This window comes from Canis aureus, chromosome 11, assembly GCF_053574225.1.
Source record: "Canis aureus isolate CA01 chromosome 11, VMU_Caureus_v.1.0, whole genome shotgun sequence".
NCBI lineage: Eukaryota > Metazoa > Chordata > Mammalia > Carnivora > Canidae > Canis > Canis aureus.
The window spans coordinates 3,777,127-3,803,987 of record NC_135621.1 but is presented as its reverse complement, the minus strand read 5'-3'; the positions used below and the strand labels follow the sequence as shown (position 1 = coordinate 3,803,987).

The window sequence follows — 26,861 nt, the reverse complement described above, 5'->3', positions numbered from 1 at the left end:
TGTTTCCTGGGGAAGAGGCAGCACCGAGATGGACCTTCACAGCCCAACGGGCAGCCCGAGCCACTCTCTGCCCCAACAAGATTTAAACCATAACCTGTTCTTACCAAGGAATTAAGGAAAAAATGAGTACAGAGCCAGAGCCAGAGTTTCAAAATATTCTCATCTGTTAAATTAAGAGTGTCTCCCATAGAAAAGCAGTGGAGGCCCCACAGGGCAAGTACAAAACAGAATTAAAACTCCCAACGGTCTTGTCTTTACAAAAGAAAAGGCAGGAGGCAGCCCCTGGACAGCGGGTCGTGCTGGCCGCTCCGGTTGGACCACGTTGCATAATCCTCAGTCGCATCATCACAACGTCTCTGAGCGTTTCGATGGGGGAGAAGGGGCAGTGTAGTGTGTGTGGGAGGAGAGGCCCAGCAGGCTCTCTGTGCCCCCTTACCCCCTGTTAGATCCCAGAGGAAAGTAGAGGGAAGCTGGCTACACCTTGAAATGAGGCTATGTGTTTCAAACCTGGGGACGGGGGTAAGAGGGGATCTGTGCTTTGAGCAACCTGAGCCAGAGGCAGAGGGGTGTTGGAGGGGTGAGGGGGGAATGCATGATGCTTATTGCTTTGTACCTTTCACTGGGAAGGAGGGCAGCAGCCAACAGTAGCTCACAGGTTTGTAAACTGAGCCTGCTGGCTTCAAGAAGGGAGGCAATGAAGTCGAATTAAATATAAAAGAGTCATTTGTGCAAAAATAACTTAAACAAATAAAAGACCTGGGGAAGGGGGTGTTCCCCTTAGCCTGGTGGGGAGAGGGCCATATACCACCCCCCCCCCAGGCCTTTTCAGTGACATGGCTTTGGGGGGGAGGGGGTGAGCTTCCCTACCCCCTGCAATGGCTCAGGATGGGATTGTAGGGGAAGGGCTTGCATTTGTGCTCTGAGTGGGGAGTAGTGCCCCCACCCACTGTCCACAGGTGCAGGTGGCTGGCAGGGGCTCCCAAGGCTCAGCACTCAGCTCTCCCCAATCAGGATCAGATCCAGCTCCAGGTATGGCTGCTAAGGGGCCAGTTTCCTTCTCTTGTTTTTGGCAGGACGGCCAGGGCGGGCCCGGGGAGGCAGAGGGACAGCCGCCTGTGTGAGAGGGGGAAGTTGAAAGAAGTGATCAAACAGCTAGGTACCGGGAAGTCTTTTATTTTCTCCCCACTCCCTCCCTCTAGTCCTCCTCTTCTGCCTCGTCCCCTACACACCCCTCAACCCTGATACACACTTACACGGGTTGTAGGGCTGGGGTCCAAGGTCACGTCCTGGCGGGAGCTGTTGCTGTTCCGGGTAGGGCTGCAATAAGGGCCAGTAAGGGCGCAGGTGATCAGCGCTACCTCCCCAAGCCCGGGGGAGGCTCAGAGCTGGGGCGGGAAACTTTCTACTTCGGGATAAAAAAGGCAGATTATCTGTATTCGTATTAAATAGATTTGTGCCTTTTTGAAAGTCAGCCACTCTGTAGAGGTTTCTATAAAGCATCAAGAAGTGGGGAAAGGCCAACACTCACTTGTATTTTCTCCTCCGGCCACGACGAGACTTTCTGACTACCCCTGGGGGCACCTGGGAAAACACGGACTGTATGTGTAGGAAAAATGAGGAAGAGGAAGAACGTTGCAGCCTGCCTCAGAGCCCTTCAGCCCAGACCCTCATCACCCTGCGCTCACCTTAAGGTCCTCAGAATGGGGTCCGGGAGGGGATGGATCCTTGGGCTCAACACCCCCTTCGGCCAGCTCCCCGTTATGCTGCCAGTGGTGGGTCCTTCTTGGGGACCGTTCCATTTGTCCATTGAAGCCACCACGTGCCCCCCACTTGAGGGCCAGTCGGCCAGGCTCCCGCCGACTGCCAGGCTTTCGGCCCCGGCCTGGCCTGGCCTCACCGTTAATGCCCCTAAGTCCCCCTCCTCCCCTCCGTCCCCGTTTCCCTGACCCCCTCCCAGTGAGCAGCTCAGGGACTGGGGGGTCAGGAGAACCACGGGGTGGGGCTAAGGCACTGAGGGGAGGCCGGGCAGGCTCCGGCTCCAGGGCTGAGGTGGGGCTCTGGGGGGGCAGACAGGGGGCTTCCGGCTGCTCCGGGGGAATCTGCAGACAAACAGTAGCACCTTAGTCCCAGCCAGTGCCTCTGTGTCGGGAACAAAAAACCTCTACTTCCATTTGAGAAAAAAACCTGCCCCTGAAGCCCCCGCCTCCCCGCCGGGAAGCGCCCTCACCTGGAGACTCTGTAGCAGGCAGGCTAGGGGACTAGAAGCCTCCGGGAGGGGTGGCGGAGCTCCCCCCCCAGGGAGGAGCTGCAGCCCCAACTGGCCAGAGAGAAGAGGGCCAGGAGGCTGCAACAGGCTGGGGAGGGCTCCAGGGCTGCCAGTCAGCGAAGACAGATCACCTGTTGAGGAGTTGGAGGATCAGGAGGCCCCTCGGCAAACCAGGAGCCCTTGCACTGACCCTGTTTACCTCCTGGGCGTAACCCTGGGGTCAGACTCTTCCCAGGTCATCCGGCCTCTACTCCCAAGTGTCACTGCTTCCTCTTTGTCTCTTTTGCACCAGTTTTTTTTTCCCTCAGACTCACCCAGCAGGCTGGCACTCAGCAGAGGGCTAAGGAGTTGGGGGGGTCTCCCTGAGTTGGAGGGGGCCTTGCCCAGAGAGGAGGCCCCCGGGTCAGTAGTTGCCGTGGTGACACTGGAGGTAGGTGGTCCAGGTTGGGGGGCACTCAGGACACAGGGCTAAGGAGAAAGAATGGCTGTGACGCTCTTCGTGAAGCAGTTCGTGAACGCACAGTACCTGCACACGTACCACCTCACCGGAGCCTCACGTGAAGTAGGCCACGCTTATTAAATACAGACCCAGTTCCTGCAGCCATCCTACCCCCAGCCAAGAACTAAGCCCTCCCCGCAGGCCCCAGGGAAGAGCTCAGGCATGAAACTGAAAGCCTTTGATTCCCTGCTCCCATCCCTGATTCTACCTCCTCCTGTCCCACCCACTCAGCCCCTATCCTCACCTGGGGGGGCGTCCCCGAGGGGGGATCCAGGCTGGCAGCCAGCAGCGCAGAATTTAAAGCTATGAGGGTAGGGGGTGCTGAAAGTGGGGGGAACAGTAGGGGGGGCAGGTCTCCCAAACCTGAAAATGTCTCCCCACTTGGACCCCCAGCTCCCTCTGCAGATCCCTCCCCATCCCCAGCTGTGGGGCCCAGGGCCAACAGGGGCAGGAAAGAGGCCAGGAGGTTGCTAGGAGGTGCAGAAGGGGGTGGAAGGAGGTCTGAGGGGGCTGGTGGAAGCAGGGAAGCCACCAAAAGCGAAGGCCCTTCAGGCTCGCCTGGGGCTAGGGGAGGGCCGGGTCCCCCAGGGGGGGGGAGCAGGGGCTCAGGGGGAGGCTGTCCCCCTCCCCCAGCCAGCACGCCAAATAAACTGTGGCTGAGCAACGGAGATGGTGGAGGCTGCCCCAGACCCAGAGGCAGAGGCAAGGCCCCTAGCATCCCCGGGAAGCCGGCTCCACTCAGCGCCAGGCCCTGCTCAGGACTAGGGAAAGGGAAAGCCTCCCCACCAGCCAGGGGAGGCAGAGGGCAGGCTGGGCCCGCCCCCATCCCGAGCCCTTCCGACGGGCTCTGAAGCACAGGGCTGGGGACTAGGGGGGCTTTGGAGGCAGCTGGTGGGGCAGGGGCACCTGCAAAGGAAAAGAGAAATTCAGCTCAAGGGAGGACCTTTATCCCCGGCATCCAAAGAACCCAACCTTCGCGCCTCCAACCCAGAAAACCACCAAAGAGCTCACTAAACTCCCCTAAGTGCCTCAGAGGAAGAGCCCTACCACACTCCCGTACCTGGCACACTGCTGAGGCTGCCACTGGTGGTCCCAGGCAGGGAGGGCGGGATAGGGTGCCTGGGCTGGGGAGGGCTCCCTGAGGAGAGGGTTGGGGGAGGAGGAAGGTGTGCATCTGACCCCAAAAGGTTAAAGCTTCCATCAGAGTGGGAAGGGCCAGGGGTGGGGAGTCCCAGCAGGGACAGCACAGAAGGGAGAATCGGTTGGGATGGCTCAGGGAGAGGAAAGGGTTGGGGGACAGGGGCAGGGGCCCGAGGACGGCTCCGTCTAGGGGCTTGAGGGCCTCCCCCTTCTAGCAATCGCAGTACAGTTGGGGGTCTGCGGGGACGACGCTGAGAGGGACGGGGTGATGCGGAGTGGGAAGCTGAGGGTGTCTGGGCACGGGGCCTTCGGCCCTGTAAAGTGCTGGGAGGGAGGAGCGGGGAATGCTGTGCCTTGGCCGCTGCAGAGAGTAGGCTGCTAGCAAGGAAGGGGGGTGCCCCGGGCCCCTCCACCGTGGGGGCCCCTCCTAGGGGTCCCAAGACCAGGGGCAGGTGCATAGTGGCTGAAGACACTGGTGGCTGAGTGGCAGGACCAGGGGGGCCAGGAGGACCAGAGAGATTATTGCTCGGGGGCAGAGGAGGGGGCGTTAAGGCATCACTACAGTGGAAGAGAGAGGGGTCTGAAGGTGGTGAGGAGGAGGTGTGGGGGGCTGGGGAAGAGCCCAGGTCAGGGGGCACCAGGCTGGAGCGGAGGGCGGCTCCCCAGTTGTAGGAGGGAGCATTGAGGCTGATAGCCGGCGGGGGAGGTGGGGCTGGAGAGGGGGCGTTGCCCCTTGGGAGGAAACAGGGGCTGCTGCTGCCTCCGGAGGGGACAGGGTCAGGAAGCCTAGGTGGTGGGAAGAGTCCCCCAGGGCCTGCTAGAGGGGGGAAGGCCTGTGGAACTGAGGGTGGTTCTGGGGGAAGGGAGCCAGGGCCCCCATTAAGTGGAGTTGTAGGGGGGACTCGACAAGGAGGGCGGGCAGAGGGGGGCCCTGGGGACACAGTGTGGAACATTTGGGGGCTCGCTCCCTCTCCTGCAATAAATGAGAAAAGAAGGGTCAGCCGGTGGCTCCCCTTCCAACCCCTTTCTTTTGTCTTCCCCATCCCATCTCCCATAACCTCGCAACCTCCCTGCGCCTTCGTCTCATCGGGTGGCTCCCCCCTCCACCCCTCCTTGCTCCCTCTCCTGGAGCTCCTCCCACCGTCCCTCCTCCAGGCCCTTAAGTTTTCCTCAGTTGTCAGGAGCGTGTGGAGAAGACTCACCAGGAGAAGAGTGTGAGCAGGTGGTCTCCATGCTGCGGTACAGAGTTGCCATGGCAACGGCTTTCCGCCGGTGGTTGCACAGCTTGGTCATGTCCTCCTCTGATGCGGGCCCCACCCCAGCCCCACCCGGGGTCACCGGGGCCAAAGGGTCAAAGTTGAAAACCTGTAAGGTGGGAGTCACGGACAGGGACCCTGAGAGAGCGGAATCTGTGAGAAGAGCTACCACGGTCAGTGACTCTGGTCGCAGGTCTCCTGGCTTATCCCTGTATTCTCCGGCTCCCCTCACCACTCTGACCTTGGGGACATTGAGTGGACACTCCAGACCGCACTTGCAGGTCCCATCGCTGAGGAGGTAGCTCCGGGTTTGCTCCAGGGAAGACAGCTCTGTGCCACTTGGGCTGGGAGAGCACAGGGTCAGAGAGCATGGAGTTAGTTGACATGCCCAAAGGACAGTTCCTTAGTCAGAGACCTTCCTAGGGAGCATGGAGGATGAAGGGTGTGGGACGAGGAGGGAGGACAGATGTAAGGGCCCGCGACACAGAGAGAAGAAAGGCTGAGGAAGGAAGGACAGGGAGGAGTATCGGGCTACCAGAGACCGGGCGTCGGGAGGACAGGCGGCGAGAGCGCTGGGGATCCGCACCTGATATAGAGCACAGCACCCTCTCGAACGCAGCGCTGCCAGCCGACGGGGACAGATGTGGCCACAGGGCCCCCAGCTCTGTCTGCTCCACTGCTCTCATTGCCCCCATTCATTGTGTGTAATCAGCTCCCACGTGCCTGGTAACACACATGTCCGGGCGGGCATCAGGGTGCGCGGGGTACCTGCGGGACTTCTCCAGCAGGGCCAGGATGCCGGGGAGACCCGAAAGAACCCAGGGGCCTGGGAAACCCTCAGGGAGCTGGGAAAGAAAACTGAGAGCTGTCTGCCGTCCCGCGGTGGCTACCTGAACATCTCTGCAAACATTGTGGGGTCCAGTCTAGAGCCGGGGCCTCCGGCTTAGCCCACACCTGCAACACAGGAGAAAGGGGGGGCTGTCGGGAATCTGCCCAACTCCGAGAGCACCAAAGCCCAGGACACTGTCCAGGGAAAGATCTCAGGGATCTGCTGGTGAGTCCACAACCGTCCTTTCCAGGTACGGCCCAAGGAACCGGAGGATCCAAGCCTCAACAACTCCCCGGGGCCAAGGAATCAGAGCCCAACCCCTGGACATAAAGGGCAAAGCCCCTTTGTCCCATCAGAGACAGAATCCATCCTGGAACATGGGCAAATTCCCATAATGCCAGGCCATTAGGAGCTTCCCAGAGCGTCTGGCCCCCTGCTGTTCCCTACCCCCCAGGAAGATCATATAAAAGTACGGGTTGCCCCACAGGTCACCAGGCGGTCGCCCAACGGCCCTCAGGGTGGTACGAACAGAAGCCCCCATGCCCGCCCCATGAGACGATCACTGATCTGCTTCACTTGATCTTCCTAGGAAGGGTTGCAATCTAGCTCTGTCTTCTCCCAGAATCCCGAGAAGCTCCTGATTTCCCCCCAAGCCCGAGGCAAGGGGCTTCAGCACCTCCTACCCCACGGGCTTCAAATTGGCTCCAAGTGGGGACGCAGCCCCCCCGCCTGCAAGCAGCCCCCCAGCCTCACCATCGCTCCCACCCCACACCGGCGGCTCCTAAACTTTCCCTCTCGTAACAAGGCGCCCTGTCACCCAGCCTGCTTCCCTCTGCCTGGGGAGGAGGGGAAGGCGCACGAAGTAGGAAGGAACTTGGGGAGAGGGCGGGCGGAGGGTGGGCGAAGCACTGAGGGAGGGAGGTGAAGAAGGCAAAAGTCAAGCAGTGCGAGGGAGAGACGGCGGGGGCAGGTGAGGGCGGGGGGGCGGGGATGGGGCCGGGAAAGGGGCCGAGGACGCGGGGGGCAGAGGGTAGGGACTGCAGGGGAGGGGAGGGGGAGGGGCGGGGGGGCCGGGCCCTGCACTCACCGCGGCCCATGGCTCGGCCGGCCCCGCCCTGCGCAGTCGCGGCCCAGAGGGTGAGTGGGAGGGAGTGGGAGGAGGGTCGGCGGAGCCCGAGCCTCCGGTACGGCCCCGGCCGGTCCTAGCAGGAAGCGCCGCCGCCGCCGCCGCGGATCACCGAGCGGCCTCCCGCGCATGCGCCATGGGGGCCAGGGGCAGCCCTGGGGATTCCGTTCCCAGAAGGCACCGCGCAGGCTGCCGCCGCCGCCGCCGCCGTCGCTGCCGCCGCCGCCGCCGCCGCCGCCGCCGCCGCCGCCGCCGCCGCCGCTGCCCGGACGGGAGAGGGGCGGGGCCGGGCCCCCGCCCAGCGGACAACGACGAGCCAACAGGAGGGGCCGCAGTGCGCATGCGGGAGCGCGCCTACCCCTCCCCCACAACCCCCCATTAATCCCCAAGAGAACAAACACCCCACGCGGCCCCCCCGCCCTCCGCGGAAGGATCTGAGCCTCTTCCCAGGCCACCGGCGGCCAATCCCAGCCCTCCCCGGGGAGGGGCCCCTTCCAAAGCCACAGTCTGTCGGGGGAGCCAGGAATGCCGGGTCCGGGAGGGGCCGGCCCCAAAAGATGAAAGTCGCGACTTGCCCTGCCCCGCCCCAAAGGCTTCCCGGGTAGTGTGCTGGGACTTGACCCGCCTCCCCAGGTCAACATGTCACAACACGACCTCCGCCTGTCAAGTCACATGACCTCTGCCTGTCACTGACAACCTGGTCATGTCTTTGGGCCAGGAGAGACCATCTGGTCCAACCCACCCCCACCCCCATCTACTGAAGGGGAAATGGAGGTCTGGAGCAACGGAGCAGGCCCGGCCGAGGACCTGTCACCGTCACACCACCACCTAAACCTCCTTGCAGCCACAACCGGCCTTGTGACAGATTCTACTTAACTCTGGCTGCCCCCGTGAGGGTATGACAGTGAATACAACCGGCCGCCACATGGCATCTTTTTTCTAATGGCACAAGAAAAACGTTTGCATTTTAAGCGATGCTTTTCACTTTTGTTTAAGCTGCCTCCAAGTTCATAGTGCTCTCGTTTGTACCTTCACAACTCGTCATCCTTTATTTACAAACAAGAACGGTTGTGGCACAGACATTAGGGGCAAGTAAAGGGGCAGGTGAGGCCAGACTCTGGGCTCCTGACAACCCGGTGCAAGGCGGCTGCGCGCTCAAGTGCACCCAACGTCCCAGGCAACGAGGCTCTAAGGTCGCCCGAGCACCGAGGCGGCAGGCGGCGGGTGCACGGCTCCTCACGCAGGAGTCACAGGACCTGCGCGGCTGGTACAGCGAAAAGGGCGGGTCTTGATCCTTGGTGGAGGCACCAGAGCACGGGGGGGGGGGGGGGGGGAGGCTGAGAATCGCGTCCACCGGGCCAAGTCCTGAATCCTGGCATGCTGAGCGCTCATCAGAAACTTCACAAAGATAAAAGTTAGGGGTGCTTTTCGGCGAGGAGCTGAAAATGACCATCAAAAGTACTCAAGTTCCTCGGCCCCTTCTGGGGGAATTAGGGAGCTAAACGGGATCTTTCTATGCGCCTACTCGAGGAGACGTTAGGCGGTCCTGTGGCTGCATGCAAACTTTCAAAAGAGATTGGCTTAGAAGACCTCGTGCCCACTAACTAGGAGGGGACCGAGCAAAATGGGAGCCCCCCATGCAGACGGCGAGGCGGGGGCTAACGCCAGGTGGGCGGAATAAGGGCGCCGAGGAGGACGAGCCGCAGCGCGGCTTCGCAGGCAGCCTGAGGGCGGCCACGGTTGGGAGCCGTTGGGGCCGTTGGGAGCCCGGCGCTGGCGCCCCGCCCTCTCCTCTCCCCCACCCCCCCGCACCGCCCACCACCCTCGTCGGCCCCTGCGCGTGCGCGCCGAGACACCGGTTGCCAAACATTGCATCATCCCCGCCCCCCTCTCCTCCCCTCCTCCCCTCCCCCCCAGCTCTCCCCTCCGCGCGCGCGCATGACTCACTCGCCTCCTCCGCGGAGCCTCGTGACCCAAAGCCACTTCCGGGTCCGACACCACCTCTACCCCCGGGCCGGCGGGAGCGAAGGGGGCGGCGCCGCGGGGGCTGCTGAGTGGCGGGCGCGGGGGGCGGGGCGGGGCCGGCGCCGGCGTGCCGCGCCCTGATTGGCAGGCTTGCGGGCCCGCCCCCGAGGGGAGGGCAGGGCCTCCTTAAAACATCCGCGCTCGGGCCTCCGAGGTCAGAGGCTTGAGTGTAAGGCACAGAGCGGATCATGTTGAAGATGAGCGGGTGGCAGCCACAGAGCCACAGTCAGAGCCGGAACCTGAGGAGAGAGGCGAGTACCGATCCCACCTGCTCTTTACCCTCTAGTCCTCGGGGATGCTGGTTGTCCCTTCGAAGTTGGGGCATCAGCTGCTCAGGATGCGGCCCCACCCGTTCCCCGACGAAGTAGTGACAGTTCGAGGGAGGGACGGGGAGCATCCTTTATCCGGGAGTGGTGCTTACAGACCTCTCTTCCCTCGGACGGGAGCGGCGCCCCACCCTGCCCGGAGCGCGGGCCCGGCTCTGGGCCGTCGGGCTAAGGGGTCCGGATGCCCTCGGGAGACTCCCTGTCTTCCGCTGCTGCCCTAGGCCGCCTCCTTGGTCCTGTCCGGTGGGAGGCGGGGCGGCAGGACACTCCCCCACGCCGAGACGCCTGGATGGCTCTGGCTCACGCCCTTGCCGCCACTTTCCCACCAGCGGCCCTGCCCCTACCCCACCCCCAATCCTGTCTCAGCCCAGCGTCTCAGGGCCAGAGTGGCCACGTCGGTGGATGGAGCTCCTGGGTCCTGCACAGGACAGCCATTCCACACCCTAACGGAGAAGAGAACCTTAAGGAGACAGACTCCAGACTTTGGGAGGAGGAGGGATGCCAATGGCTAGGGAGCAGAGATGGGTTTTCCCATTCCCCCAGAGGTCCCGGGGGCCTCCTGCACAAGAGAGCATTCTGGATCCCTTAAGTGTGGGAAGCCATTTGGGGTCTCCCCAGTGTAGGGTCCTTCCGCAGGGATTTGTCCCTGCTGCTTTCCCCGCGTCCTGCCTCCCAGCTAATTTCTGTGTAACCGTTGCATCAGGCCAGCCCCCTGTTTGGCTCTGCAGCCCTCTGGCCTGGGGCCCCACTGCTGATGAAAGCGGCATCCCACACGCTGGAAGGCAAGGAGGGTCCCCCAGGGAGGACAGCCCTGAAGAGAAACACTCTGGGAGATATTGCATCTCCAGTCCCCAGGGCTGGGCAGCTGCTGCTCTGCCTCTGGGCTTCCTCCTCCCTTCCCTATGAGACACTGGGGAGAATTCTTTCATTCTTCACAAATTACTTATTACACACCTGCTATGTGCCACACATTTTAGGCCCAGGATGCATCTATGAACAAGGAAAAGACCTGTTCTCACAGAGTTTACATTTCGTGGGAAAAGGTGCACAGCGAACAAATATAGAAGTGCCAAGGAGAAAACCAAAGCATGGAAGGGTAGTGAATGCCCAGGATGTTTACCTTGAGTCATTAGAGATTCTCTCACAGAGGTGACATTTAAATGAAACCTCTGAAAAGAGGCAAAGTAGTAAGCTGTGCAGATATGTGAAAGGAAGAGCTTTCCAGGAGAAAGAACAGCGAGAACAGAGGTCCTAAGGTGGGAGTGTGCAGAGTTTAGGGAGCAGGCCAGCTGGACGGACTAGAGGGAGAGTGGTCAATGAGAAATCCAGGGCAGGGAAGGAGATTGTGTGGGGCCTTCTAAGCCGTATTAAGGACCTTTAGCCTTTAATATCCATGAACTTTAGTCCTTGAAGAGTTTTGAACAGAATGACAGGACCTGACTAGAGTTTTAAAAGGCTCACTCCAGCTGCGTGTTGTGAACAGACTTGGGGCAGGGTGGCAAGAGCAGAAGCCGGGAACCTGAGTAATCCAGCAGAGGAGAGTAACTTGACCTAGATTGCAAACAATGGAATTCTTGAGAAGTATTCAGGTTCTGGTTTTTGAAGAATGAGTTTAAAAATTGGGCTGGTGGTTTGAATTGGGTGTAAGAGAGGAATGAAGGGCAGTACTAATGCTTTTGGCTTAAGCACGTAGAGTTGCCATTTACTGAGATGGGGAAGATGGAGGGAAGAGGTGAGCAGAATTTGTCTTTGGATATATGAAGTCTGAGATGCCTCTTAGATATCCAAAAGCAATAAGCAGCTAACACAGTTGTAGGTCCCAGGAGAGGTCGAGGCTGGAAATGTGTATTTCCAGGATGTCAGTGTGGGAATGGAATTAGGAAAATAACTTGATTTGTTCCCTTCCCTGTCGTCCAGTCTTTTCCCTGGCAGTTTGAGGCCTACCTTAAATTTAGAGAAAGTCAAGTTGGCCATGATTTTTCTATTATGTAATCAGGACTGCAAATGTCAGCAACTAAAAATAAAGGTCAGGCTCTCCTCTGTCCTTGGAAACGGCTGCAGGGACCACTGACTGTCCATACCCTGTAAGACAGAAGTGAGGAAAGACCAATAGGAGGCTGGAGATAAAAGGAACTGCCCCTCTCCCTTCCCAAAATGGCTAACCTCTGTCTTTGATCCCCACAGTGTTCCAGAAGGAAGTGTATCTTCATACATCACCACACCTGAGAGCAGGTAAACTTTTTTTTTTTTTTTTTTTTTTTGAGAGCAGGAAAACTTAACCATCCCTTTCCTAGAACCAATTTCTAAGAGATGCCGCTTAGGGTCCCTGTCTTGGGGCCCTAATAAGTTATGAAAACACCTAGAGAAGATAAGATAGAGTTTGAATCTGAGCAGACTTTTGCTGACAGCCACATCCCTCCTCCTGGCCTGCCCCTAACTAGGTGACCAAATCACTATTCTTAGAGCATGTCCTAATTGAAAGCTGGCTGAGTGAGCAGTCAGCCCCAACAAAGAATTGGTTTGTCTTACAAACCTCAGTCCCCATCAAGGTTAGACTCACCCAAAGGACTCCCCACACAGGAGAAAGGAACACAAGATGGTCTGATAATTGCCCCCTGGAAACTACCAACAGAGTCCCCCAAGGAAGGCTGAGGACTTTTACCAGGATCCCATAAGAATGTGTATTCTACACCCATGCTGCTTCAAATGCCAGGCAAAAGCAGCAGAGAGGGAATACTAGTATACAACCAACTGATAGGGGCAGCCCCGGTGGCTCAGTGGTTTAGCGCTGCCTGCAGCCCAGGGTGTGATCCTGGAGACCTGGATCGAGTCCCACGTCCGGCTCCCTGCATAGAGCCTGCTTCTTCCTCTGCCTGTGTCTCTGCCTCTTTCTCTCTCTGTGCCTCTATGAATAAATAAATAAAATCTAAAGAAAAGAAAGAAAGGAAGGAAAGAAAGAAAGAACTGCTAGGGACGCCGGGGTGGCTCAGCGGTTGGGCATCTGCCTTCAGCTCAGGTCGTGATCCCAGGATTTGGGATCGAGTCCCGCATCAGGCTCCCTGCGAGGAGCCTGCTTCTCCCTCTGCTTGTGTCTCTGCCTCTCTGTGTCTCATGAATAAATAAATAAATCTTTAAAAAAAAATTAAATAAAAAGAACCAATGATAAATTTTAAAGGGCCAAACAGTAAATGTTTTGGATGCTAAGGTCTCTGCTCTTACAGCATGAAAGCAGCCATAAACAGTATGTAAATATATATAGTTATGTTCCAATAAAACTTGACCTGCAAACAGGTACCAGGCCGGTCTGCCAACCTGTATAGACTAACTGCTTTGCGGAGTTGTTCCACTCCCACCTGGCCACCCCCACCCCCCACGCCATCCTGAGTATGTCCTTTTCCAGAGCCTGATCCAACTGCAGAGATGGCAGCTGAGTCACTGCCTTTTTCCTTCGGGGCACTGTCCAACTGGGAGCTGGAAGCCTGGTATGAGGACCTGCAGGAGGTACTGTCCTCAGATGAAAATGGGGGTACCTGTGTTTCACCCCCTGGAAACAAGGAGGTGAGAATGCTATGCCTAAAGCTGGCAGGGTGGGAGGGTATTGCTGTTCCCTTCTCAACTAATGTCTACCCTGCCTTTCTTCCTTCCCTTGAAGGAAGAATCAAAAACCTTCACCACTCTCGACCCTGCCTCTCTGGCTTGGCTGACTGAGGAGCCAGGACCAGCAGAGGTCACGAACACCTCCCAGAGCCCTCACTCTCCAGATTCCAGTCACAGCTCCCTGGCTCAAGAGGAGGAAGAGGAAGACCAAAAAAGACCTAGGAAACGGAAACAGAGTGGCCAGTCCCCAGCTGGGGCTGGAAAGCAACGCATGAAGGAGAAAGAACAAGAGAACGAGAGGAAAGTGGCACAGCTAGCCGAAGAGAATGAACGGCTCAAGCAGGAAATCGAGCGCCTGACCAGGGAAGTAGAGGCGACTCGCCGGGCTCTGATTGACCGAATGGTTAATCTGCACCAAGCATGAACAGCTGGGACCATCACTTCCCCCCTTGGGCCACTACCTACCTTTCACAGACGTGGCTGCTGATCATCTTCTCCAGTGCCAACGATGTGACCCTCAACCCCATCTATTCAGTAGGGGGAAAGCTTGGGGTAGACAAGAGCATGTATATAGAGATTGTACATTTATTTATTATTGTCCATATCCATTAAAGTAACTTTCTATGAGCCAGGTTCTCACTTTCACTTTTTCTTCTTGCCTTTAAGGGTTTCCAGGGGTTTCCCTTCAGCTAAAGCCAGCTGTTTCTTCAGATCCAAGAGCTTAGCCACCTCCGCGGCAACCTGGTTCTTGTCCGCCTTTTGTGCTTTCAGTTCTCGGACAATGTTGCCCTAAGAGCGGGTGGGGAGTAGCAGTAGTCAGACCAGGAAGGACCTACTTAGGAGTCCGCTCTTCTGGGTTCCCACAGGGCTCCCACTGCATACCTGTTTTGTCACTTCATCCATCAGCACTTGTATCTGCTGTGGGGCAGCTGCGGCCATAGCCTCTGCTGGCGTGGGGGGTGTCTTTGCCTGGAGAATAAAAAACACAGTCACCACCTGCTTGGTAAGTAACATCTCAGGGGACTATGATGACCTCTCACTTCCAAGGGCTCTTGCTGCTAAGACAGGAAAGAAAAACCCTAAGGAAGGAAGCAGTGGAACCTGAGTGAGAACTACCTGAAGACACCAAGGACACGACACTGTGGCCGTTGCTGGGTGACAGCACAGTTGAGCTTTCTCACCTGGCCCCCACCAAAACGCTGCCTTAAACTTTCGATCTGGTCATTTTCCAATTTTTGGAATAAGGGGCTGACCTGTGAAGGAGAAATTCCATAATCACCCACTGATTAGGTAAAAACCCTCCCAGACTGTTCAGAGAGCCTCTCTACCCCAGTCACTGACGTTCAGGAACTCCACGTTTTAGAAGAAACAAATGAGCAAATACCTGCTGGCTTCTGTAAAGCATCCAGATAAAGCACTGGCAGCTCCCTCTGAAAGCCCAGAGTATTCATAAGGCCCGAGACCATTTAAACTATTTAAGGAGGCTCAGTTGACGTGAGAGTTAGAGGTGAATTTACTTTATCATCTCTCGTGTCAAGGAGGACACACTATCCCATACTCTCCCTGTCTGCCTGTTGGCATTATGGAGACCAGGGGACTGTGGGGTTTCTCAAACATCTACCGTAGGCCAATTAGTTTTATGTGCCACGTCCTGGGTTCTGGCATGAAGAGCGATGGTGGCAGACGGGCTAGATGACCTACTGGGCTTGTGAGCTAGTACCAAGGACTTGCTATCAGAAACAACCTAAGTGCAGAGTTGGGGGGGGGAGTGGGGAAGGGGTTCAGAGAACAGCTGTGAGAGTCCTATATCCAGGTTCTCTGACCCCACCTCAAAGGCTGCATGGCAAAGGCAAGAATTTTCAGAGGCCAGACCGTCCAGCCCCCAGACCTACTGTGCCAATCTGGTGTCCTGCTGGCAAGGTACACAGGAAGTTTGTGAGTAGGATGCTGCAAGCTGGAGGTGGGACCTGCAGCTGGGCCTGGATGGTGGCGCTAACCGTGGGCATGTACGGCTGGAGCATGACGGACAGCAAGGCAGCTATATTCACTGCCAGGCCTGTCACCGTCCCTGCCCGCTGCCTGGGGAAGAAGAGAGAGAAGTCAGAATTTCCAGGATGACAGGGCCCACCGCCACTTTATTCCTGCCACCAAACTTACCTGTCAGCCTCACTGCCTTTAATCCGCTTCCAAGGCTCATTCACCTGAATGTACTGGTTGCCATGGCGAGAGATGGTGAGGATACTGCGTAAGGCCTCCCGGATCCTGGGAAGGGAGGAGGTAGGCCAACGTGTGAAGTCCCAGAGGGACCAGTATCAGGCTCTCAACATGCCAGCACAGACCACAGAGATGAGACCAAGGTGCGGGTTACTTACCGAACCTTCTCCAGCAGCTGGTGATAGTGCTGGAGTTCCAAGGTGACATGCGCCAGCAGGCGCCGATCATCAGAAGTAAGCACCATCTCAGGCACGTAACCCCCAAAAAACTTGGACACAAACATCCCAGCTCTTGATGGGAGTAAGGAAGGAGAGGGAAAAGAGGAATTACTGCCCAGTCTCTTTATAGAAATTTGACCTGATTTTCATAATTCTCCATTCTCTTAGAACTGACATCTGACTCCCTCAAGCTAAAAGGCAAAGCTTAACTAATTCATTCCTTGTTCTCTCTCTCCCCTAAGAATGAGAAACCTGATAAAGTTAAGCAACTTCATTTTATTTTTAAGAAATCAATACAAGGTATGATCAAGTTAAAATGTTATTTGCTATCCAACACTCCAAGAGACAATCTGTGTAATGCAGTTAACAACCAAATCTGAAAGGGTGTGTAGCCATGGAGTATCCTTTAGACTGCAGAATAACTGAGACGGAGACCAATAAAGAGTGTAAGCCTAAAGTAACAAAAACCTCCAAAAGTATAGTAAACATCTCCTACCCCTATGCTAAAACAATCCCTTTCTTCTGCCAAACTTTTCCAATGGTCTGCAAGTAAACTTTTTTGCTAGGAAAGACACATTTCCAATTCTATAAAGAACATTAATAAGAAAACAATTTGCAAAAATTCACTTTGTGACCAACTCTGCTAAATCACACCTCTACAACTGACTTCACCCCAGCAAACATATCCTACTATGTTCTAGAATCAGGTACCAATTGATAGAAATCCACTTTCCGTATGGATTTCCATGTTGTCCTCCCCATCCCTCACAGCTCCTGCTCATTCAAGCCTTCTGGGCAACCCCATCTCTTCCATCTCTCCCACCTAGTGCAGCAGAGCTAGCCACCACCCCACATGCCCCACCCCCAGCCCATCTGCTAACTCTGACCACCACCCCTCCCCAGGTCCCACCTGTTGATAAAGTTGCCCAGGTTGTTAAGCAGTTCAGAATTATTCTTGAGCAACATGTCTGTCCAGGAGAAGGCACTGTCCTGGCCCTCAGGCCGAATGTATAGCAGATAGAAGCGCCAGATGTCAGCAGGGATCCCCGTGTCCTGAGCCATGTCACCAAACACTCCCACACCCCGGCTCTTTGAGAATTTCCCATCCTCATAATTCAGATACTCTGGACAGAGAAGTAGAATAACCATGTGGTCAAAGCACACCCTTCCCTCTGTGACCCACTAACTCTTCCTTCCTCTCCCTCAACCTCAACTATGGGTGTCCAGAAACACTTCTCCTTGAGTAGTGGGCCTGCAAAGAACTTGGGGATCTCTTCTATTCTTGTAGTCTTTTTTTGCTTTGCTTGTATGCATTACAAACTTTTAACTTCAGACTTTTGTTTTCCTCAGTTCTTGTCCCTTCTTCTAGGTTAAGTTCTCGTGTTCTAATTATTTCCTATTTCCTATTTCTCCTTCCAAATACTGCCTCAGCCCTCATTCCCTAGGAACTTCCCCATCTTCAGTCTTCCAGGGTACCTGTAGCAATGAGATGGCTGACCAAGGTATAGTTGTCCTCAGCTCCTAAAGCTGAACAAGGGAAAACTAAGCCGTGGAAGGGAACATTGTCTTTGGCCATGAACTGATACAGGTTCACCTACAGAATACAGTTGGGAGACAAAACTCCTGAGATGATCTTCAAAGGACCAAGAAAAATCAGACACCCAACCCTAACCACCCCAATACCCTCCCCATGGACAGGGTAACCAAGAACTGCTTACTTGTTCTGGGTTTTTCCACCATCTCTCCCACTGGTCTGTGTAGTTGGCTGTGATGGACAGGTAGCCAATAGTAGCATCAAACCAGACATAGAATACCTGGAGGGCCAAGAGGAGGGAGAGAGAATAGGATGAAGGAACACTGGGAAAACCTCACCAAGCCAGTCTTCGACTGAAGCAAGACATAATTAACAGTCTATTTTGCTAGCCCAGGATCTCAACCCAAAGGCAAAATAGTATGACATAGGAATAAAGCATAGAGTTTTTACCTTGTCCTCAAAGCCTTCTAAGGGTACAGGGGTTCCCCATTTGAGATCTCGAGTTATGCAGCGTGGCTTGAGGCCATCTCGAAGCCAAGAACGAATGATGAACCGGGCATTGGGTGTCCAGTCACTGCCAGGCAATGTCTTCCCCAACCATTCCTCTAGTCGTTTTTCCAGCTGAGATGGCAGAGAAAGTCATAGGGCCAATTTAGGACAGTCTCATACATGGTTCACATAAGGATAAATATGTACAACAACCTCTCTGGAGTAGTTTGGTAATAATACAATTAAAAGATTTGTGACTTTGACAGCAATTCCACTGCTAGGAATTTTTGCAACAGAAATACACGTACAGGGCAGCCCGGGTGGCTCAGCAGTTTAAGGCCACCTTCGGCCCAGCACGTGATCCTGGAGACCCAGGATCGAGCCCCTGCAGGGAGCCTGCTTCTCCCTCTGCCTGTGTCTCTGCCTCTCTCTCTCTCTGTGTCTCTCATGAATAAATAAAATCTTAAAAAAAAAAAAAGAAATACACAAAAGTGAATGAATATGTGTATGAGGAAGTACAGTATTCATCATAGCAAAAAATTGCAACCAACTTCCATGGTTCAATAGAGTTTAAAGAAATATATCGATACAACGAAATACTTATAAGACCATTAAAGAGTTAGATTTGTATGTACTGACATGTACAGATCTCCAAGATACACTGATTAAGCAAATCACAAGACAATAATATATAATGCAATCCTATCATTATAAAATTAAATAGCGGGCAGCCCCAGTGGCCCAGAGGTTTAGCGCCGCCTTTAGCCCAGGGCGTGATCCTGGAGACCAGGGATCAAGTCCCACGTTGGGCTCCCTGCGTGGAGCCTGCTTCTCCCTCTGCCTGTGTCTCTGCCTCTCTCTCTCTCTCTCTCATGAATAAATAAATAAAATCTTAAAAAAAAAAAAACCTGACCAAATGAGACACGTGGGTGGCTCAGCGGTTGGGCGCCTGCCTTCAGCTCAGGTCGTGACCTCAGGGTCCCAGGATCAAATCCTGCATCAGGCTCCCTGCAGGGAGCCTGCTTCTCCCTCTGTGTCTCTGCCTCTCTCTCTCCCTCTCTGTGTCTCATGAATAAATAAAATCTTTTAAAACACAACAACAACAACAAAAAACTGACCGAATGAGGGTACCTATGAACTGATACAGTAGGATTTCCAGAACATAGTGTCAGGTGAAAAAAACAAACGCAACACAGTATACACCCAGAATGCTGTATTTTGAATAAGAAGAGGAAATAAAACACACACACACACACACATACACACACACAGTTGCTTTATGGATATGTTTACAAAAATAAACACACTAAGAATAAAACCAAAGACAAAACTGATCATCTACAGGAGACGGGAGAACAAGGCGGCATGAACAAGAAAGGGAATGACACTTCTCTGAAGATACCTTTTTGTATGGTTTTAATTTTTTTTTTTGGAAGATTTTAGGTATTTATTCATGAGAGACACGGGGGGGAGGGGGGCAGAGACACAGGCAGAAGGAGAAGCAGCCTCCATGCAGGGAGCCCACCATGGGACTTGATCCCAGGACTGCGGGATCATGCCCTGAGCCAAAGGCAGATGCTCAACCACTGAGCCACCCAGGCATCCCCAGTTTTGACTTTTATTTATTTTTTATAATAAATTTATTTTTTGGGATCCCTGGGTGGCGCAGCGGTTTAGCGCCTGCCTTTGGCCCAGGGTGTGATCCTGGAGACCCGGGATCGAATCCCACGTCGGGCTCCCGGTGCATGGAGCCTGCTTCTCCCTCTACCTATGTCTCTGCCTCTCTCTCTCTCTCTCTCTCTCTGTGCAACTATAATAAATAAATAAAAATTAAAAAAATAGATAAATAAAAATAAATTTATTTTTTATTGGTGTTCAATTTACCAACATACAGAATAACACCCAGTGCTCAGTTTTGACTTTTAAAAGCAGACCGATGTTCTCCTGATTATTTAAAAAATGAAATTCATAAGGACAAGGAGAGGAAAAAACAACTAAAAGCAAATGAACCAAACTTACTAACTTATTTTAGTAACATAACCATACTGAAGGGGGGAAAAAACTGAAACAATTTTGAACACATGATCTGATTATATACCTTCAGTAGTAGGGAAGGGGCAAGGCTGCCAACAAACCCTAAACTTTTTTTTAGCAGGTTTTTTTGTAGTGTTATAGGTGAAGTAATTCTGAAATTATTTTTCAGTGTACTGTAGGACTGAGCAAATGAGTACAGGTTGGGAGCCAGGGTACTCCCTGTGGAAAAAGGGAGACACAACAATGAAATAAGGAAAGGTGAGGAAGAACCGGGTAGGGATGGTCTGGAATTGCAGGATCAGTGTGAACTGCAAATCAATGCCTAACTCTTTTTGCGAGAAGAGCCTAGAAGCAAAGATACCCCAGTAGCAATGAGCAGACCTCAGACTTGACCTAGTACCATTCTCTACTAAAATGAACCAGGGATTTTTGGAGAAATGGTTGACTTTGAGGCTGGAATAGATGAACCTAGATACCTTGGTATGCCAGAAAATAAGGAAGCACTTAGAAAAAGGTGGGAGATGTCAAAAACACAGAGAAATGATCTTAGAGGGGCTCCTGCTGGCCAAATAAGGGACAGTTTGAACATGAAAATAATTTGTGACAGGAATGAATTATAAACCACTGAAAACAACAGGAATCCATGAGCCCACACTGACAACGGATAACTAATAAATGAGCAAAGGAGAAGGGTACATGCATAAGGGTGGTAGGGCTAGAAAAGCTTCATGGAAAGTGGTTCAGGATAAGGATTAAGCAAACAGATGCCAAACCTAGGGCACCTTTTAATGATGAACAAGGTTATTTCTATGTTTTAAAAATATACTGCCCCCCGACAAAAAAATAAGTAAAAAATAAAACTATACTTTCATAAACTGCTTATAAGTTGCAGGGGGAAAAATGTTAATTATACAGTGGAGAAACTGAGTTACACCTTGCCTAGACAAAATTAACATCACCAATGAGGGGGAAATGGCCATTGTGTACCCCTTGGAAAGGACGCAATATCACTCTTGTAGTATTCCAACTAAGGATGCATAACTTGAATTTAATCAGGCAACAGCCAACAAATCCAATATGAGGAATCTTCTACTGGGGGCAAAAGGGGGGCGGGTTAGGGACTGCAGTCTTAAAAACCATTAGTGTCATAAAAAACAAAGGCTGGGATCCCTGGGTGGCTCAGCAGTTTAACACCTGCCTTTGGCCCAGGGCATGATCCTGAAGTCCCAGGATCGAGTCCCACGTTGGGTTCCCTGCATGGAGCCTGCTTCTACCTCTGCCTGTGTCTCTGTCTCTCTCTTTGTGTCTCTCATGAATAAATAAAATCTTAAAAAAGAAAGAGAAAAGAAAAAAAGAAAGAAAAGAAAAGAAAAGAAAAGAAAAGAAAAGAAAAGAAAAGAAAAGAAAAGAAAAGAAAAGAAAAGAAAAGGCTGAGGGCAGCCCCAGTGGCCCAGCGGTTTAGCGCTGCCTTCAGCCCAAGGTGTGATCCTGGGGACCCGGGATCAGGTCCCGCGTTGGGTTCCCTGCATGGAGCCTGCTTCTCCCTCTGCCTGTGTCTTGGCCTCTCTCTCTCCCTGTCTGTCTCTCGCATGAATAAATAAATAAAAAATCTTAAAAAAAAAAATAGGAAAGGCTGAGGAACTGTTTCAGATTAAAAGGAAACTAGAGAAGTGCCTGGGTGGCTCAGTCGGTTAAGCACCTGCCTTCAGCTCAAGTCATGATCTCAGGGCCCTGAGATGGAGACCTATGTTGGGGCTCCCTGCTCAACAAGAGTCTGCTTCTCCCTCTGCCCTTCCTCCCTCTTTCGTGCTCACTCTCTCACATGCTGTCTCTCTCAACTAAATAAATAAAGTCTTTAAAACAAAGAAAGAAAAAAAGAAAGAAAGAAAAACAAAGGATACTAAAGACAGAAAAACTAAATGCAATACATGACCCTGAACTAGATTCTGTACTAAAGGAAAAATAACCCTACAAAGTATATTATTGGGATAACTGACAAAATTGAAATATGGATGGTAGATCACATAACTACATCAAAATTAAATTTCTTGAAGTTGTTTACTATGGTTATACAAGAATGTCTCCCCCCCGCCCCAGGAAACATGATTAAGTATTTAAGAGTAAAGAGAATAGGGAAGCCTGGGTGGCTCAGCAGTTGAGCATCTGCCTTCAGCCCAGGGTGTGATCCTGGGGTCCTGTATCAAGTCCCACATCGGGCTCCCTGCAGGGAGCTGCTTCTGCTTCTGCCTGTGGCTCTGCCTCTCTCTGTCTCTCATGAATAAATAAATAAAATCTTAAAAAAGGAAAAAAAAATAGTAAAGAGCATATAGGTTTGCCTGGGTGGTGCAGTTGGTTAAGCATCTGGCTGAGGTGGTGATCTCAGGATCATGGGATCAAGCCCTGCATCAGGCTCCATGCTCAGCACAAAGTCTGCTTAAGACTCTCTCTTCTCTCTCTGCCCCTCCCCACTGCGGGTGCACACTCACACTCTCTAAATAAGTGTTTAAAAAAAGAAGAGAAAGCAAAGAGGCTATTTACATATGTGCATATGTGGAAAAACAAAAAATTACGTTAAAATAAATAGAGCAAAAAAAAAAAAAAAAAAGAGCAAAATCTCTTGAACCTAGGGGCACCTGGGCGGCTCAGTCAGTTAAGCATCTGCCTTTGGCTTGAGTCTTAAGGCCAGGGTTCTGGGATCAAGCCCTGCACTGGGCTCCCTGCTCACTGGGGAGTCTGCTTCTCTCTCTCCCTCTGCCCCTCCCCACTGCTCATGTGCTCTCTCTCTCTCTCTCTCTCTCTCTCTCAAGTAAGTAGAATCTTTAAAACAAACAAACAAAAACTAGTGAACCTAGATAATGCATACTTGAGGTTCTCTGATCCGGCAACTGTTTATTCTTGCAGTGCCCCCCAACCCTTTTTTGTAAGATTTTATTTATTTATTCACGAGAGAGACACAGAGAGAGAGGCAGAGGGAGAAGCAGGCTCCATGCAGGGAGCCCGATGTGGGACCCGATCCCAGGATCCAGGGATCACGCCCTAGGCCGAAGGCAGACACTCAACTCCTGAGCCACCCAGGAGTTCCTCTTGCAGCTCTTTTTATGAGCTTAAAATTATTTCCAAAAGTTAAAGAGGCAAATCTACTAATACAAAAAATCAGTCAAAACATGTTATGAAGTAAAAGAAAGTAGACTGTAGAACATTATGAATACTATGATCTAATTTGTTTTTTGTTTTTTTGTTTTTTTTATTTATGATAGTCACACAGAGAGAGAGAGAGAGGCAGAGACACAGGCAGAGGGAGAAGCAGGCTCCATGCACCGGGAGCCTGACGTGGGATTCGATCCCGGGTCTTCAGGATCGCGCCCTGGGCCAAAGGCAGGCGCCAAACCGCTGCGCCACCCAGGGATCCCTCTAATTTGTATTAGAAAAAAAGACATAAAAATACTTTCATATGCATATGTTATTTCTGAACAGACACAAAGGAAAATGAGCCAATAGTCAATACCTCTGGGGAACAGGTCAGGCCTTTCACTGTGTCCCCTTTAATATGTTGTATCTCTTTTACAATAAAGCCTGTATATTTTTTTTTTTTAATTTTTATTTATTTATGATAGTCACAGAGAGAGAGAGAGATGCAGAGACACAGGCAGAGGGAGAAGCAGGCTCCATGCACCGGGAGCCCGATGTGGGATTCGATCCCGGGTCTCCAGGATCGCGCCCTGGGCCAAAGGCAGGCGCCAAACCGCTGCGCCACCCAGGGATCCCAAGCCTGTATATTTTTAAAGGGAAATTAAAAACATTTGAATGTGGCTTGATATAGGTTTGTGGCTGAGGCAGAGGAGGCCCAAGAGGCCATGCAGACCAGCTTGATGGAAGGGCCCACTTACCTTAGGCAGGTCCAGGAACAGGTGCTGAGAGGATTTCACCACAGGGCACGACCGGCACACTTTACACTGAGGCTTCTGCGAAGGGAAATTCAAGAGGAGGGGTGACCCAGGGTGAAATAGTCAGGATCAGGACTGCAGGCCTGGGGGAGCTGTGCAGGCTACAGGAGATACACGGAGCGATGAGCTCACAGGTCTCCCATCTCACTGGACTTCATGCTTACGTTCTTGGACTCAAGTCCACAGAGCATGACATTTGTTACTTAGAGTTTCATGACTCTGTCCTATCACCGCAAAGAGTAGGAAAAAGCAATCTCTGAGCATAGGCTAAGGATGCACAGCTGCATGAGGGGACGAAGGAGTGGAGACACACAGTTCCTCTTCCTGAGGAAGTTATAGTCCAGTTAGGGGGAGTGAGTCCCATGAGAAACATGTACAGAAAAAAAAAAAAAAGAAACATGTACAGACTTTTTTAAAAAAGATTTTATTTATTTATTCATGAGAGACAGAGAGAGAGGCAGAGACACAGGCAGAGGGAGAAGCAGGCTCCATGTAGGGAGCCCGATGTGGGACTCGATCCCGGGACCCCATGATCATGCTCTAGGCCAAAGGCAGGCGCTCAACCACTGAGCCACCCAGGCGTCCCTATGCAGACCTTTCCAAAACAAAACATCAAACAATACTTATTTTCGGTGCACCCAGGTGGCTCAGTCACCTGGGCATCTGCCTTCTGCTCAGATCATGGTCTCAGAGTCCCAGGAACAAGTCCCACATTGGGCTCCCTGCTCAGTGGGAAGTCTGTTCTCCATTCTGCCCCTCACCCCACTCCTGCTCTCTCTAATAAATAAATGAAATCTTTTTAAAAATATATTTTTAAAAAATACTTATTTTCACAGCACAAACTGACTATGCAAACACTGGCAGGTGATAGCAAGAGGACTAAACAGTCAGAGGGAGGGCTAATCAATGAAAGTTTCCCAGTGAGTTTTGATCTGGGCTTTTGAATCTTCTTTTTTGAGTAGGCTCCACGGCCCACATGGCGCTTTAACTCACGACGCTGAGATCAAGAGGCACAAGTTCTACCAACTGAGCCAGCCAGGCATCTGGGCTTCTGAAGGTGAGCAGGGATTAGAACTCTCTCAGGACCTCTGTCCCGAACTCCATATGCCTGTCTCCAACTGCCTACCAACATCTCTGCTTGGGTGTCTAAGAGGCACCACAAATTGAAAAACCCAACAGTATCACTGCACTGCACCAGGTCCTTCATCCAAGCCTGCCCGTGTCCGTAGATGGAACTACCGTCTACCCCAGCTGCTCAAGCCAAAAACTTCAAGTCATCATTTTCTTGACTTTCCCTCACCCAGAACTGACCTATCCAGTTCTGCAGCGTCTGCCTCCAAAATCTAGCTCAAATCCTTTCTTCCTCCACACTTCTGCTGTCCTAACCTAGTCCAACCTACCATCACATTTCTGAGCTACCACTCTGGCCTCCAAACGGGTCTCCCCACTTTCTCTCTTGCTTCCCTCCCATTCATTTTCCATGGAGCAGCCTCCCTTTCAGCTGCCACAATGACTTACGAGGCCCTGGTCATCTGCTCACCACAGACCTCTCTGATCTCATCTCAATCCACACCCCTCTCACTGCCGCCCTTCTCCACCTTGCCTTTACAGCTATTGCTGCCTTGCGCCTTTGCACTTCTTGCTAATTCTGCCTGGAACACTCTCAGCCTCTCATCGCCTGGTGTGAACCTTCTTGTTCTTCAGTTAAACTCTCAGTTCACAAGTTACCACCTCTGAGCAACCTTCCCAAGTCACCTGGCTAAAATCTTGCCCCAGAAGCCACTGTCACATCCTCCCAGTGGTTTATCCTATATGTAACTCGTGTCTTTAAGAGTCTCCTCCCTGCACTAGATAAATATCTGTCTTATTTGGGACGCCTGGATGGCTCAGCAGTTGAGTGCCTGCCTTCGGCTCAGGCTCAGGGCGTGATCCTGGAGTCCTGGGATTGAGTTCCACATCGAGCTCGCCGCAGGGAGCCTGCTTCTCCCTCTGCCTGTATCTCTGCCTCTCTGTGTGTGTGTGTCTCTCATGAATAAATACATAAAATCTTAAAAAAAAAAAAAAATCTGTCTTATTCGCTGCTACATCCCCAGTGGTCTTCAGTGACTACCCTATCAGAAGGACTCAAAGAAATAAGCGCTGTATAAATGAATGAATAAATGAGTCAATGAGTAAACACAGAAGAGACATGTTTACAGAAGAGAAAAAGAATAAATGCAGGTGAGGTGATCTGAAGCAGGAGCAAAGGCAGGGAGGCATAGTCTCATCTTGTCTATTTCCCAGCACAATGCTAGACACATAGTAAATGCTCAGTAAGCGTCGGATGAACTGAATGATGAGCTGGGGTAGAAAGAGGCCCTGGTGAAAGGTCCTGAATGCTAAAATAACAATCCTGAATGGGATAAGCCTGGGGGTCCCTGAACAACAGAGACTGTTTCCTTCCTCCTTCCCTTCTGCTTCCGTGAGACCCTCCTCTCACCTTGAGCTCAATGGCATTGATGAGCTTGCCACACTTGTCACACTGGTCACCTCGGGCCTCCTCATAGCCACAGAAGGGGCACACACCCTCCACAAAGCGGTCAGCCAGGAAACGGGCGCACCGTTCACACCGCAGCTGCTCCACGGTATCTTGCAGCACAAAACCGCGGGTCAGCAACCGCTGGAAGATGTCCTGCGTGATTCTGGCAAGGCGAGTCAAGGACAGGGGTGCCAGGTCAGGGGAGGTCAGAGGAAGCCAGAGGAATTCAGAGAAATGATGCTCCCCTCCCTCCTGTCATTCCACCCAGGCCCCAAATCAGTCCCAGGGCCGAGGAAATCAGACAGAAGGCCCCTGAAGGCCAAGGCCATGCAATCACCTGCGGGGAGTCTTCCTGGATGACCCAGACCCCTCATACATACTCCCCGACTCCCCCCCACGAATTTGTCAAATACAAACTTAACAGTTTTGTACTCTTTGCTAACAAAAATCTCTTAAAGGACAGAACCATACTCCTTTTTAATACGTCCTAAAATCAAAATGAACCAGTCCAACTGCTAACCTGCTTAACACTATTAAGCTGGCAGCCTGTCCACTACCTAGTTTTTGTAGGGATGAGTATCACGCGGAGGAAGAATGAGTGTATTTGCTATAAACCTGCATAGGGGGGCAGCCAGGTTGGCTCAGCGGTTTAGCGCCACCTTCGGCCCAGGGTATGATCCGGGAGGCCGAGGATAGAGTCCCACATTGGGCTTCCTGCATGGGGTGGAGCCTGCTTCTCCCTCTGCCTGTGTCTCTGCCTCTCTCTCTCTCTCTCTCTGTGTCTCTCAGGAATGAATAAATAAAATCTTAATAAATAAATAAATAAACCTGCATAGGAGCGAGAAT

The 26,861-nt window shown here is 52.6% G+C and overlaps 4 protein-coding genes across 12 annotated transcripts in view; 2 read left to right on the top strand and 2 right to left on the bottom strand.

Moving 5' to 3' along the window:
- Nucleotides 1-141: 141 nt before the first annotated feature.
- On the bottom strand, nt 142-11,434 carry MBD6 (methyl-CpG binding domain protein 6). 7 transcript variants are annotated; one of them, XR_013388684.1, is made up of 15 exons: nt 7,078-7,290; nt 6,052-6,115; nt 5,748-5,884; nt 5,403-5,505; nt 5,108-5,270; nt 3,826-4,878; nt 3,010-3,671; nt 2,581-2,734; nt 2,228-2,397; nt 1,686-2,099; nt 1,529-1,596; nt 1,254-1,317; nt 944-1,113; nt 614-677; nt 142-356 (listed from the first exon to the last, which is right to left on the bottom strand). XR_013388684.1 is itself a non-coding variant. In XM_077913526.1 (13 exons), exons 3-13 carry the CDS (start codon nt 5,858-5,860, stop codon nt 1,039-1,041), a joined length of 3,039 nt encoding a protein of 1,012 aa, XP_077769652.1. In that variant the 5' UTR covers nt 5,861-5,884; nt 6,052-6,115; nt 11,412-11,434; the 3' UTR covers nt 142-1,038. The 7 variants fall into 7 exon arrangements, 5 of the variants coding, with proteins under 5 accessions (XP_077769652.1, XP_077769650.1, XP_077769653.1 ...); XR_013388685.1 differs by lacking the exon at nt 614-677; XM_077913526.1 differs by lacking the exon at nt 7,078-7,290 and adding an exon at nt 11,412-11,434 and having other exon boundaries at nt 142-1,113.
- Nucleotides 8,448-25,552, top strand: LOC144323266 (DDIT3 upstream open reading frame protein). 2 transcript variants are annotated; one of them, XR_013388687.1, is made up of 4 exons: nt 8,448-9,392; nt 11,652-11,699; nt 24,460-24,554; nt 25,109-25,551. XR_013388687.1 is itself a non-coding variant. In XM_077913541.1 (3 exons), exons 1-2 carry the CDS (start codon nt 9,330-9,332, stop codon nt 11,691-11,693), a joined length of 105 nt encoding a protein of 34 aa, XP_077769667.1. In that variant the 5' UTR covers nt 8,448-9,329; the 3' UTR covers nt 11,694-11,699; nt 24,460-25,552. The 2 variants fall into 2 exon arrangements, 1 of the variants encoding a protein (XP_077769667.1); XM_077913541.1 differs by having other exon boundaries at nt 24,460-25,552.
- DDIT3 (DNA damage inducible transcript 3) lies at nt 12,888-13,691 on the top strand. The gene is made up of 2 exons (XM_077913539.1): nt 12,888-13,025; nt 13,120-13,691. The coding sequence occupies exons 1-2, from the start codon at nt 12,888-12,890 to the stop codon at nt 13,486-13,488; spliced, it is 507 nt and encodes a 168-aa protein (XP_077769665.1). The 3' UTR covers nt 13,489-13,691.
- MARS1 (methionyl-tRNA synthetase 1) overlaps nt 13,636-26,861 on the bottom strand; it is an 18,496-nt gene continuing 5,270 nt past the window's right edge. For both annotated transcript variants that reach the window (XM_077913529.1, XM_077913528.1), the window contains 12 exons: nt 25,977-26,178; nt 23,441-23,515; nt 17,481-17,651; nt 17,215-17,310; nt 16,973-17,090; nt 16,407-16,620; nt 15,437-15,568; nt 15,222-15,326; nt 14,957-15,143; nt 14,246-14,317; nt 13,947-14,033; nt 13,636-13,853 (listed from right to left, as the gene is read on the bottom strand). In XM_077913529.1, coding sequence (XP_077769655.1) covers nt 13,707-13,853; nt 13,947-14,033; nt 14,246-14,317; nt 14,957-15,143; nt 15,222-15,326; nt 15,437-15,568; nt 16,407-16,620; nt 16,973-17,090; nt 17,215-17,310; nt 17,481-17,651; nt 23,441-23,515; nt 25,977-26,178 — 1,606 coding nt within the window. In that variant the 3' untranslated portion in view covers nt 13,636-13,706. The remainder of the gene's footprint in view (nt 13,854-13,946; nt 14,034-14,245; nt 14,318-14,956; nt 15,144-15,221; nt 15,327-15,436; nt 15,569-16,406; nt 16,621-16,972; nt 17,091-17,214; nt 17,311-17,480; nt 17,652-23,440; nt 23,516-25,976; nt 26,179-26,861) is intronic.